Genomic DNA, 12805 nt, shown 5'->3' on the forward strand with positions numbered 1-12805 from the left:
AATAGACGACCAACTCGACAGAGTCGCAGGATGCATCTTGCAGCGGAGGCACAACTCTTGAGTTTCGGCGCAATTTGAAGGGCCACTTCAAGCGCATTTCCAGTGCCCATATTCACACATTCTGTCTGCGCTGCCACCAAGTCAACAGTACAAGCCAAGGTTATGATAATAGCACACCGGAAAACACTCGTAGATACTCACCCAGTATATAGTGACATAGTAGACCATAATTGATACCCAACCGTCACGCAAGATGTTAAAGAAACCTTAGTTTAGTAGAGGTTTCAACACCGCCTGCGTTCGTCTCGTAAGTTACTTGGGATTTTCATCTAATGACAATGTCGCTCAGAGAAAGGGAGGGGGAGGGAGGGAGGTAGTTGTAGAGAGGTAGGCGGGGGAGCGAAACTCGGTGACTGATAGTGAAGTAGCTACGGAGTAGTTAAAGCCCAAGGGTGCATCGCTTAGAAACTATGCCAGCTAGCCCGTGATTACTGAAGGTCCGGGGGGCGGGGTGCCCTCAGGCGCCGAGTGGGCACTGACGCACCTATACGTTGGATCTCTTTCTGTCCATAACCACAGGAGGTGAGTATAGGGCAGCGTCACCCCCGTCCGAAAGGGGGGTGAGCTAGCTGTGGATTTACCACACCAGTGCACACCTTGGCGCAGCCTCGCGTAACGTCAGAGAATATCGAGATCACGTGGCTATCGGCCTCCTTCATCTCGATATTTTCGACCAGACTGCTCATTGGAACTCACAATTCAGACGGATGCAACTCCATGCTATAGCATGGTACTCATGGTACGCAAGGCTATAAAAATGCCACCAGTCTCGGACTGATCGAAATCTCCCCGAGGAGTATACAAATGGTAAGTTCCTGACTGGACCAAAGAGCCTCTTGGCCTCAAATGTCAATCTTTCTCCAACAGAACAAGTGGGAAACCCATGGCGACAGGTAGCCCAAATCCGATGAAACCGCAAGGTGAAGATGTAATTTGACCGAAGATAGCCGTCAGTGTGTCCAACGACTCTGCTACAGTCTCCTCTCCTCTCCTCTCCTCTCCTCTCCCTCTCTCCTCTCACCGGCCCGGTCACCCACGGCATTGATTCTGGTGTCGATATTGCAGACGGAGTTCTCCACAATGATGCCCATCTTTCTCCAAGGTAATCCAATCAGCAAAGAGAGTTGAATCATCATATCAAGAACTTTCCCTGTCAACCATGCGCGGGGAAAAGACATATCTTTGCTCATTTTGCATTCTTATGTCGTTCGTCTTCCTAAATTATTCCTAGCTCATCTGCAAAGACTCTTGATCCACGCTCCACCAGAGATAGTCCAAGCCGACAGTATAAAACACAACACGTTGAAGCTAATTGACATTCTCTATACTACTTATACTACGTATACCTTATCTCAAAAATGGCACCAACAGCCACCGCCGACATCATGCCCACTGGGCCCATCACATCGAAATCCGTACAACCACCCGTCGAGCAGAAACACCACCATGGAATGGAAGACAAGACACCGCTTCAGGCCATCTCCCACGGTAGTGATGTGATGCTTCCAGGCGTCCCCAAGTTCGACGACATGGAAGCTCAACGCCAATGGCAACTCGAACACATGGCAGCCGCCTTCCGACATTGGTCACGCGAAGGATATGTTGAGGGCATCAGCGGACACATCTCTGTTCGCGACCCCGAACATCACGAGGTATTCTGGACGAACCCACTCGGCGTACACTTTGGACTGTTGAAAGCCAGCGACATGATTGCCGTCAACCTAGAGGGCAAAGTCGTCGGAGGAAACCGAAGCCGATGCGCCAACGCAGCCGGATTCCTGATCCACAGCGCCGTTCACAAGGCACGACCGGACGTCCACGCCGTATGTCACGCACACACCGTCTACGGCAAGGCATGGTCATGTTTCGGCCGGCCAGTCGAGATGTTGACTCAAGATGCATGCAAATTCTACAATGCACATTCAGTCTACAACTCGTATGGAGGGACGGTGTTGGCCGCCGAAGAAGGAGACTTGATCGCTCAGGCTTTGGGTCCTACTAATAAAGCATGCATTCTCCGTAACCACGGTTTACTCACCGTTGGCGGCACGGTCGACGAAGCTGCTTTCCTCTTCACGTCTCTTGAGCACGCATGTCAGACTCAGTTGCTCGCTGAGGCGGCCTCGCAGGGTGGAAATTTACCTAAGATTCTCATCACTGATGAAGAGGCAGACTATGTCTTCCGTATGGAAAGTGATCCCGAGGCTTGTTATGCAGAGTTTCAGGCTTATTACGACTGGGAGATGTATCACTCAAAGGGCGATTTCAAGAATTGATGAAATGACCGGTCCATGAGGGTGGGTTATTCAGATGCTGACAATGAACGGGTGTCCTTGGTGGTTTTTGCCACGTTTCATGATATCTCTAACCAATACTATTTCATTTCGCTAAGATAGAGGATGATGTGCTCATATCTATTCCATTTAAGATTCCCTCGGTCATCCTCCTCACTCAGTCACTTATTGAGCGGTTTGAGTGTTCGTAAGAACGTATTGCTGAAGTATGCTGGCAACCCTATAGTTTGAAATGTTTATTCGAGCCTTGCCAATAGCATCCCTGCACAATCGACTTTATGTGTGATTGAGCCTGTCCCAGGAAAATGCGGCTGTGAGCTCTAGTTGTGAATAGTTCCACCTATCAAGACCGTGCTGTATTCCTTGCTGCCATCAGAAGTATGAAAGGGGAATGTGCCGAACCAGTCGGCTAAAAGACGGTTGGTGGATGGATGGGTTGACGGACAAGTCCATCGATTTGATGATCGAGTGGATCCAAGGCCGGACGTTGCGGTGTGAACATGATTGCCGATGAGACTCGGGCCGGTATCGAAGGTGGTGCAACCATATAAGGTTGTATTGAGGTTGGGCTCCTAGCATCCACCTCCCCAGCGATAGATAGATCAATCCATCATCAAGGAGAATTACTCCCAAAGAGGAAGAAAGAACCAGCTTGCCGCATTCCTCCTCTCTCTCGATCCTCACTCTTCATCATGTTGATGATCCAACTGCTGATCCGGCGGCTCCCAACCATTCAAAGTCCAGGCAATTGTCCAAGTAACCAAAACCCACCGCGACAGGAAACTAACCATAGCAGCTCTCCACATAAAGACACGTTCCCAGAGAGGTCGTTTCATCAGACCGGCGGCGAATAATGTGGCTGTGATGAGTAGTGGTGTGGAGAGTTTCATGGATGTGACGAGGAGTTTCTGCCATGTGGGATGGGCACGGCTAAATGCGGTTTGATACCCGTCTGCGCCGGGACCGGGAGAGGGATTGCGTGCTGGTGGTGGAGGCATGGTTGGGTGTTGGATAGAAAGTAGGTGATTAGGGGGTCCCGGTTGAGGAGGCTGTCAAGGTGGCTTTGGGTCTGGCTGGCTCCAACAACCCCAGGCCACGTGTGCGTAGATAGATATGGGATGGACGGTCAGATCGCTCTCAATTTGAACCAAATGAACTCGATTGAACTCGATAGGTCCAATGCCTCGTCGATCGTCTCCTCCAATCTCGTCGCTGGAGATGACTTTGGCACGCGACACCCGCTCCTTGTTCCCTTTGTCGTGATTATTTATCAAGGCGGACGGACTAATGTAAGAAGTCCACAATAGTCAACCACCGACAGCATGCGAGGAGATGAATTGTCTATTGTCGGAGATAAAGTGATGGGAATGGTTGTGAGTATTGGTTCGTTCGATTGATTGATTGACTGATTGCGTGGAGATCAGATGATGAAGTTCCATGTTCGGCGGGTCCGCAGGTCACGTTTTTGATAATTGCTGACATTGCAGCTTGGCCAATCATAGTGCGGGTTTTTCAACTCAACGTCAACCGAGCGTTTAACTTCACGACATTTGGTCTTTGGCGACAACATTTTCATTCTCATGACTTAGATGGCATATAAGAGCCATGTTCTCTTGTAAGGTAAGGCATGTTCAACATTCAATATCATCACGGTCTCCTCTTGAAGACCATCCAACAACATCCATCTCTCTATGCGCTATCCAACGCCAAAACACCAACCCAACACCCAAAAACAAATCTACCATCCAAATCCTTCCTCTATAAAATCAATATTTGCACCCCCATCAATCATGATTCGTGAAGCACGTCTAACTTCATCCGCCAAACCCCCACCCGCACAGACGGAGATCGCCATACATCCAGCATGACGATCCGCCTCTGTCTGGATCAAATCCAACACATTCGGACGGCCACGAGACATGCGGGTCGTTTGACTAGGACTTTGGATCGAGGCACTCAAACCGGCTCTTGTCACATAGATCAATACCTTGAGAATGTCACGCCGGCGATCCATACCCAGAATCTCTTGCATCCACGGTCGAATCCAGTCGACACATTCCATATCAGGAATCACCCATACTAATGTAATGCGTTTGGCCGCCACGGTTCCATTCGCATACCCGTCAACCAAGTGTCTCACGTATCCGATTTGATGCGTGATGCCAACGCCACTGGCAAACAGCATTACCGTGCCATAGCTGTCTAAACTGTGAGACACTCCATATGGTCCTTCGATATATGCGTTGAGGGTGAGTTTTGTCTCTGAGGCGAGTGCGCGGTTGAGGAGTTTCTTCGTGAAGCCAGTGTGGGCTTTGGCAAGGAGACATAGGGTAGGTCGACCCCGTTGTTCGACTTCCAGGTCGGTTTGACGATTAATGGGGCGTTTTTCATTAAACTCGGACCTGACTGATCCTGATCGATCGAGTGACTGTTCGAGGCCGCTCCAAGCGATAGAAAACGGGTGAGCTGTCCACAGACCAACTGATGGAATCGTCAGGTACACGTATTGGCCGATGCGATAGTGCAAAGGTCTTGGTGGAGTCAATGTGATCCTGACGGCCCCGGCTCCCAGAGGTTCAATCTCAGCTTTGCAGCCGCCTTTGCCCAAACTTCTCCACATCAATGTTCCCAATCGCCAGACGCGTGAGACACCCCAGATACAAGCCGCAGCGAGCAATATCCACCTAGCTGTGTATCTGCTGAGATGAAACCAGAGAAAGATGATAAGCACCAACACGAACGCAATGTGTGCGTGAAGAAAGACCTCATAAGCCCAACTCCTGACCATCTTGGGACTATGAAGAAGCAACAAGATCATGGCAACTGCGCCGATGGCCCCATTGTAAATGAAAGGTTGTTGCAGTGCGAACTTGACGCCGTCCCAACCTTGATACCCAACCTTCCCAATCATCCAACAGATGGAATGGACAATAGCTTCAATGGCCGCCAGACGTCCCAACCAACGGTGCATCAAGTTGAACGAATCATATGAAATATCCAGTAATCCAATCATTGGATTCTTAACCGTTGCCATGATCAACAAGGGCATCATGTTTGCCACAGAAAGAACACCCGACCGATTTCGAATGATAGGTAAGGGGTCAAGGTCTGATCCACTCCATGATAAGCCCCATGTACATATGGCGATATTGACTATGATGATCAACAAGATAAATATGGCTTGTAACCGTGTCGGAAGAGTTCCCAGCTTGATGTATTGAGAGAGTTTGAGTTCATGCGCTCTTCGATGATGCAGAATTGGTGAATACAGGAGGTTTTTCTTGAGGCCTCGCATCAACGGCGACGAAGTCGCATAATATCGCAATGGGCCTTGGCTGTCGGTCATGGAGGTAAGGTGTCGAACATGGCGATTTAGCTTGGTTATCGAGACGTAGACAAAGATGAGGACGGTCACGCCGAGCGCAACGAGAAGGTAAATCGGTCCAAGATGTTTGCTGTCGTGGACGAGAAGCCTTTCGGTGGCAGGGGAATAGGCAGCGTGTTGAGGAGATCCCCCGGACGATGCTGGTGCAGAGGAGGCCTCCACGACGGCAGCAGCAAGTGCTGCCATTCCCGTCAAGGATATCAAGATAGTATTCATCGTTGACTCTCTGGATTGGAGAGATACACAGAGACTGTGTCTATGTGTGTCTGTGTTTATGTATGTGAAAGATGAAAACCTGGTCTTGCCTAGAGGTGATGAGAAGGAAACAAAGACAGAAGCCCAGCTTGCTTGCAATTAAGAAAAAAAGAAGGGACACAGGCAAACTTCTAGTTCCTGGCTGGTCTGGGTGTGTCGTGCCTGGCTTGGTCGTGCCTTATCTGGCTAAGGTACTCCGTTCCTCCTTTATCACGCGGCACCGAGTTGTCACAGGTGTCACGGAGAGAAGGTGAAGATGGGTTAGGAAGTTAGGATCAAGGAGTCCGGGGATGGATGAACTAATGCATAGATTGATATATGGAGGATTGCAATTGGATTTTAAGATTCCCAAATCTATACATTCCCAAACTCCACATGAAAGACCCGACCAGTACTGTATCCACTATCTTCGTCTCTCACGGTGACGATAACGTCAACGCGAACCGAACGAGAATGGAAAATGAGCCGAGTGCCCTACTCTGATCTGTTTTCTTCATCCCACCAAACCACATGGTTTGATTAATTCTGATAGGACTATAGTGGGTCAGGGCCAGAGCCAGGACCAGCGCCGCGCATACTAGTACGGTAAGGACAAGGGTAAGGAGATCGGGGTTTTGATCTTGGTAGTCGATATAGTCCACGGCCACGGCGACAACTAGGCCGATAAGTGTAGTGGTACTACAATGGGTAGTAAATGAAAATCCCATTCGAATAGATAAGCACTTGCGGTGGTTCTTGAACGGTGCGCAAGGACCACGCACCACCCACCTATCAGGGTCCAATACTCCTAATGAGTAGGTGGTGTAGCCACGGTTCTAAATGCAAATGGTTCCTGCCTGCCTTCTTGAGCATGGGTCTGGGATGTAGGAGTGAACCGTCATGTGTGACGCGGCCTTATGTGGTATGTGGCAGAACGCGCCATATTCGACGACGGAGGGGAAAGAGAAGAGTTGTAGGCTTCAATATGGAGTCAGGCGAGGTGACGAATACTGAGATGGAGATGAACTACGGAGCAGCAATCAGGATTAATTGTGGACCCAAAACCCACGACGGAGAAATGTCAAGAACGTCTGCTATACCGTCGTTCGATAATCAGTCAGTCGTGCTTGTCCTGTTGTTCATTCTCGAGATTGGATTGCACGTTTGAACCAATATCAAAGTTTTGAATAGCTTGAAAATGTTTATCTTTTGCATGTCCAACCCATGGAAAATCCCACTACTGGTAGGAAAAGTTTGCGAGCCTGAGGACCATGTTGTATTCCACATGAAACGTCCAAAATGAGCTTATATCGCATATACCCTGGCGTGCCATGTTGTACCTAATAGCCAAGGTCTTGAATCTAGATGGTGGAGTACTTATTACGACCAAGCAAGAAAGTACAACACAACAAATCAAACGGTTGTGATTAGTTCTACGTCAGTACAATCCATAGCACAGATTCGCGTTATAAGGTCTCGTGCATATGTAACCTTTCACGTCGTCTGAAGTTGCCAACATCACATGCTTGCATTTGCGTCATCCAATGAGGGCTACAATTGGCACCAACTAGCATGGATTACCACGGCGTGCACGGGTACCTGAATTGACAGGGATCAGCATCACACTCTTCGTGGCTGACGTACCTGGTCCTGGTCCTTGCCCTGGTCGGTTCCAGGTCCGATTCCTCCGATTCTTCTTATTACGAGTACTCACCTCTCTTGAAACACTACTACTGCAGTTGTATCTCGAATCTGTGACCCACAAATATCCAAGAAAAAGAGTACGAATACACAAGTCCACGAGCCCACGAGTTCCACGATGCAAAGGAAAAAGAACTAGGCTAGGCGATACTTTGATCCGATTCGACTTGAACTTGTGGTCGCGAACTACCCAAATAGGTACAGTCGCATTTGATAAGCAGTGGAAAGTCGAGACGTCGGACTCAAGACTTCGTGCTGTGCACGTACCCCGTGCTTCCAAACCATTTCAACTTCCTTCTATCGACTGGTGTAAATCAGAGCTATGCACCAGGGGCCGTGCCACACTGGGCAGGTGGCAGTGTACTCGTAGATCGTGCGCCACGCTTGCTTGCGGCTTGAGTGATACGGTAAAGACGTTTGATCGTCGGCTCGGACATGTTTCAACTACCGTGTCCGTGTGTTCGTTGGGTTCTTGTAGGAAACTCAAACTTGAATTCAGTTCAATTGATTTTATCGATAGACACTCGTAGATGAATCTTGACTTGTCTACGCTTTACTGGGCTTGGTAGTTGTCGAACTTGACACTGTTCGTTTTTGTATTGAGATCATCAGCATATGGATTGAATTTCTCACGCTTTTTTTCTGTATCCGAGCTCGAAATTGCCATTGCCATCGCCGTCGCCGTCGCCATTGCCATTGTCAGTGCTAATACCATTCCCATCCTTGCCACCATCCTCAACAGCACAGTGGGTCCGTTTCGCTCCAAGTCCGTGGCCGATGTCTTCTAGCTGACTGGTCGAGTTCGTAATGCTACCTTTGGAGGAAACCGTCTCACATTATGACAGTGACTTCTCTGGAGAATTGGTTTCGATCCTCTGCTCAACAATTTCGTCCGATGCTACACCGAATGTCGCTGCTGCTAATCCTTTGTTCGCAACATCAGTAAAAATGTCAGGCAGCTACTCGTAGACCCTGTAGGATCGCCACAAAAAGACTAGAATCTCATTGATAATTCACGAGGAAACCCGAGTAGCTTAATATATATCGTGTCAGCCCCCTCCTAGGATACGTCAGCGAAAACTGATCCCAAGCAAGATTGCCACATAGCCAATGAGTCGTTCATTAACCCACGGTTTTGGATAGGTTGCTGCAGCTAAACGAAGACGCTCTTTAATGTCCCGTTTCAGAGCGACCTCATCTTGATGGGAGCCGATGCGCACCGTCCGTATGTGGTCTAGTATCCCTACCAGCATGATATCGAAATATGGCATCAACTTGGGAAGCCCTCCATCCACCCAGTCAGTTTGTTCCTTCTCACCTTGAGCGAGCCGAGTACTGTTCGCAAGAAAAAAGTCATCAGTGCCCAATGCCTTGGCCACCATTGCTCTAGTCAAGTCCGTATTGATAAGGAGATCTAGGTCGACGTCCTGTAAAGGGGAGAGATAGGTAGGATTGCGAAAGCACTTAGTTTCTGCCATCAACATGTATGGATTCGAGACCTTGTCCAAGAGCATGATAAGCCATCGCGAAAAGGTGCTGATGTGCAAGGCATCCATCCTCCCGTGTGGATAGGCTGCAATGGCTTTGAGGCAAAAGGAATCTTGCAAGTCGGCAGGGGTGTCGAGAACTCTCGCCTCCACTTCTATTAAAGTCTCTGTCAATGGTTCTGCGATATCTGACATGGATTGGCCAGCGTGGAACAAGTCGACAATGATGTGGTAGGCGAGCTTGGTCGGCATCAAACCTGTCTCGAGCAAGTCTTGCACCATTTGGATGGCATACTGTCGAGTGATGAATTTCATTGGAAGTTCTCGTGTATCCCAATTTGCGAAGATGGATTCCAAGTCTTCCATAACACTGTGGATGAAGTCAGGATGGTCACTATAATCCCTTTGAGATCCGTGGGCCCGATGCAGCTCAACGAGGTACTTTGGCATAGTATGCAAACACATGGACATCAGTGAAGCTGCGCCAGTGTCATTTGCTAGGATTCCATGGTTGTCAAACCTTCCCAAGCGGGAGGAGGTTTGAACACTGCTTGTGGAGAGAAACACAGTTGAGATCTTTTTGGCACATTGAGAGAGTGGCTCGTCTAGCTGTTCTACCTCTTCCGATGACTGTTGTTGAGAATGATCGGACTTATCGACAGGAGCGTTGAGATCTTCAGGCTGAGGGTTCGTAGGTTGCTCGTTCGCAGATTCGTCACGATTGAGATTGCTTTCTTGTGCTGTATGACCTTTTGGTTCTTCAGTGGCAGCTGCTCGTGCTTGCGATATTTGACAGGTTTTTTGCCAATTATCTACCATTTCGGCGAACACATTGACATTATCAATGATGCTGTTGCACTTCTGGGCACACCAGATGAACATATTGTCGTTGTCGTTGTGGTGTGTTGCTGCTTCCGCATGAGGCAGCAGTGCTCGAAGGGTTGTCTCGTCTGTCGTCGAGGCTATGGTCGTGGTGGGCGGGATCCTGTTATTGATTGGTAGGGTGTAAGATCGACAATCTACACTGATTTCAAGCCAGGTTAGAGAGAGAGGTGGTGGATAGGATCCTCTGATTGATTGATGGGTTGTGAGATCGACGGTCTGCACTAATTTCAAGCCAGATCCGGGGGGGGGGGGGATGGCGTGAAGAGGAAGACAGGTGATGACAGTCTTTCAGATCGCATATATATCTTACCAATTACTATGTTTTATAAGTTGCCCTCTTTCTAAAGTTTGGCTAGCATAGGCAGAAGTCCAGGAGTCCGTCTGGTTCCGCTGGATATAGACAGGAGCAAAGTATATTTGATATAGGCTTCCGCTTCTCCAATAAGAGAGTCTCACAATAATCTGGTTTGCTGTTTGAGTCACACGAACAATGAAGAGTCGCCGACATGGTTGTTCCAGATATGACGGGAAACTTTCCGTAACTTTCTTTCCTGACGCAGATACCAAACACGAACATAAGGACATGTCTTGAAGCAGGAGTGCAAAGGTAAAGATATCAACTTCCTAGCTACCTAGGTTTGTACCAAGAGTAGCGTAAGTTTGCTCACTATGGCTGTCTCCTTCTGACTCCCGCCTTCTCTCTTTCAGATGCCGCACATACCACTCCCACCTGAGGTGGTTCCCACCCCTCTCATCAATTCGAGCAACCCATTTGCTGCTTCACCTTTGACCACACTGCTAGTGAGACCGCCATGTCGAAGGAGATGGCTGTGAATCGTGTCCTTCTGGCCGGTGGGAGGGTCGCTGCCACAGTCCGAGGAAGATGATTGACTGCATCGACGCTTTGATGGTTGATTAGGAGTCTTAGGTTCAAACACTTCTGCACCTGAATCTGGACCATGGCCATCATCTTCAACCACAGGTGGACTGCTTGGAAGAGCTATTGTTTGGCTAGACTGACTCAATTGCTTGGATCCATTTGTGTCGTCCATCCATCTGGCAGAGTATGTAGTGGGCATTATGGTGGGTACAGGGATACTGGAGAGAGATCGAACGGCGGGCTTCGTCTCCATGGTAGCTCTAGCACGAGCAAGCGCAACCTTGGTTTCTGGGGTGAGAACAGAGCGGTGAAGGCGTGAAGGAGCGCGAACGGTAGAGGATGATCTCGGTGATGAGGATGCAAAGGCTGATTCGGGCGATGTTGATCGGTGCTTGGGTGTCTGCAGACGAGAGAAAGGTGTAGTGATTTGGTTAGATTTGATCTTGTATATGGCGAGTTGAAGGCGAGTTCGGAGGGTTTCTGCTTTCTATCAAACAAATTAGCAACATTGTATAGATATATAGGCTCGATTGAACCAACCTCGAGCAGCATTTCTTTTCGGGCATCCTCTTGTGTTTGTGGTCTTGGTCTTTGACCCACCACGACATCAGGCTCGTCGATCATCTCCATTTCCTCGCCTTCAAAGTCGATCAGGCTCGACATGCTCAGACTGAGCTGTGAGGCTTCGGCGACCAGGGTTGGTTTAGGTTGGGACGATTGCGACGCGTTGTCAGGCATTATCACCTCATGCTAGAATTCTGGGTCAGCAATGTATTTAGGACGGAACAAAGACGATTTACCATGCTGTCCAATGCCCTCTGGCTCATCTCGTCGTGGATGACGAATTGTTGTTCAAATTTCTGAGATTCTTCCTGCGAGGCTTGAAAGGATGAGTTCCATATAGTTTTGGGTGTGCTCTTTTTGTCAGGATCTGTTCTCTGAGGGCCCGAGCTTGTTTGAGAAATGCTGTCATTCAACATGTCGGTCTTTTGCGATGAAGGCTGGAGGAGGGTGGCGGGGCTGCTTTGAGGTTCTGAAGGTGGTTGAAGGGAGATTTCTTCTAGTCGACGTTTCTGACCAGCTCTTGGACTGGTAATGTGATATGATGTAGGAGATGCAGGTCGCTTGAGATCCGAGCGGTTGTGAATTGGACTGCTATCTTGGGTGCCAACTTTGGTCTTGTTTGGAGACAGAATCTGTAGCGGCGCGTTGGGATCTTTATCCCCCAGGACGCGTCGGACGGGCGAAGAAAGAACACTCATGTTGGAAGGCTGCAGCGAAGCTGTGAGAACCCTTGAGATGATGTATCGTGTCCTAGGCTGGGGTTGACACTTCTGTATTACCGGTTAATTTGAATATGCTCGTGGATGATGTAGTTTCCACGGCTGGAGAACAACTTACCTTCTCAGCCAGCAACACTTCCTGCTCGTGCCCTGGAATGCTACCACCAAAAGAATGACTAGCTAGCTGAATCACCACAGCAAGACGACGAGAACGAAGCGGTCCTTTAAGAAGGCGGTCAACTCAAAACGCCAAACGCGACGCTTCTCGAGCATGCACCATCACGTCGCGGTGCCACGTCCTCTGAGCACTGGTCCCATGCGGAAACCATAACATTAGCGCCCCGTGGCTCCGAGGTTGATCGTGGCTGCAGGGCTCAACCCGCTAGACTCTTTGCACAGTAGTCGCCTATTAAAGCCCCCAAGTTCCGGCCCGCAGGCACGTCAAGTGGGGTTTGGTGGCGCCTAAAAACACGTTCATTTGGCCTTCTCGAGGCGATTCTGGGGAACTTTGGCGAAGTCTCTCGGTCCTTGTCCGCGACCCACCGACGCGCTTCTCTACCTGTTACCTAGACCCTGCATCTACTCCGTACTCCGGA

The 12805-nt window shown here is 49.3% G+C and overlaps 5 protein-coding genes across 5 annotated transcripts; 1 reads left to right on the forward strand and 4 right to left on the reverse strand.

Annotated features, from left to right (window-relative positions):
- Positions 1 to 1269: 1269 nt before the first annotated feature.
- On the forward strand, positions 1270 to 2469 carry PV10_08783 (uncharacterized protein). The gene has a single exon (XM_016373858.1). The coding sequence runs from the start codon at positions 1419 to 1421 to the stop codon at positions 2334 to 2336; it is 918 nt and encodes a 305-aa protein (XP_016220769.1). The 5' UTR covers positions 1270 to 1418; the 3' UTR covers positions 2337 to 2469.
- Positions 2406 to 3745, reverse strand: PV10_08784 (uncharacterized protein). Its single transcript, XM_016373859.1, has one exon. It carries the CDS (start codon positions 3350 to 3352, stop codon positions 3035 to 3037), a length of 318 nt encoding a protein of 105 aa, XP_016220770.1. The 5' UTR covers positions 3353 to 3745; the 3' UTR covers positions 2406 to 3034.
- A 347-nt stretch (positions 3746 to 4092) lies between these two features.
- On the reverse strand, positions 4093 to 5955 carry PV10_08785 (uncharacterized protein; the record flags this gene model as incomplete). The annotated part of the gene is made up of 1 exon (XM_016373860.1): positions 4093 to 5955. One exon carries the CDS (start codon positions 5953 to 5955, stop codon positions 4093 to 4095), a length of 1863 nt encoding a protein of 620 aa, XP_016220771.1.
- Positions 5956 to 8656: 2701 nt separating this feature from the next.
- Positions 8657 to 10177, reverse strand: PV10_08786 (uncharacterized protein). The gene has a single exon (XM_016373861.1). The coding sequence runs from the start codon at positions 10041 to 10043 to the stop codon at positions 8745 to 8747; it is 1299 nt and encodes a 432-aa protein (XP_016220772.1). The 5' UTR covers positions 10044 to 10177; the 3' UTR covers positions 8657 to 8744.
- A 187-nt stretch (positions 10178 to 10364) lies between these two features.
- Positions 10365 to 12414, reverse strand: PV10_08787 (uncharacterized protein). The gene is made up of 4 exons (XM_016373862.1): positions 12328 to 12414; positions 11727 to 12260; positions 11467 to 11676; positions 10365 to 11413 (listed from the first exon to the last, which is right to left on the reverse strand). The coding sequence occupies exons 2-4, from the start codon at positions 12186 to 12188 to the stop codon at positions 10751 to 10753; spliced, it is 1335 nt and encodes a 444-aa protein (XP_016220773.1). The 5' UTR covers positions 12189 to 12260; positions 12328 to 12414; the 3' UTR covers positions 10365 to 10750.
- Between the last annotated feature and the right edge of the window lie 391 nt (positions 12415 to 12805).

The sequence above is a fragment of the Exophiala mesophila genome (assembly GCF_000836275.1).
Source record: "Exophiala mesophila strain CBS 40295 unplaced genomic scaffold supercont1.6, whole genome shotgun sequence".
NCBI lineage: Eukaryota > Fungi > Ascomycota > Eurotiomycetes > Chaetothyriales > Herpotrichiellaceae > Exophiala > Exophiala mesophila.

Bases quoted from the DNA above. Each gene is read 5' to 3' on its own strand.
- PV10_08783 (XM_016373858.1), top strand. From the start codon at position 1,419: ATGGCACCAACAGCCACCGCCGACATCATGCCCACTGGGCCCATCACA.
- PV10_08784 (XM_016373859.1), bottom strand. From the start codon at position 3,352: ATGCCTCCACCACCAGCACGCAATCCCTCTCCCGGTCCCGGCGCAGAC.
- PV10_08786 (XM_016373861.1), bottom strand. From the start codon at position 10,043: ATGTTCATCTGGTGTGCCCAGAAGTGCAACAGCATCATTGATAATGTC.
- PV10_08787 (XM_016373862.1), bottom strand. From the start codon at position 12,188: ATGAGTGTTCTTTCTTCGCCCGTCCGACGCGTCCTGGGGGATAAAGAT. The intron at 11,677-11,726 runs GTAAATCGTCTT...CCAGAATTCTAG, and splicing joins AGAGGGCATTGGACAGCATG to CATGAGGTGATAATGCCTGA. The intron at 11,414-11,466 runs GTTGGTTCAATC...TTTGTTTGATAG, and splicing joins GAAAAGAAATGCTGCTCGAG to AAAGCAGAAACCCTCCGAAC.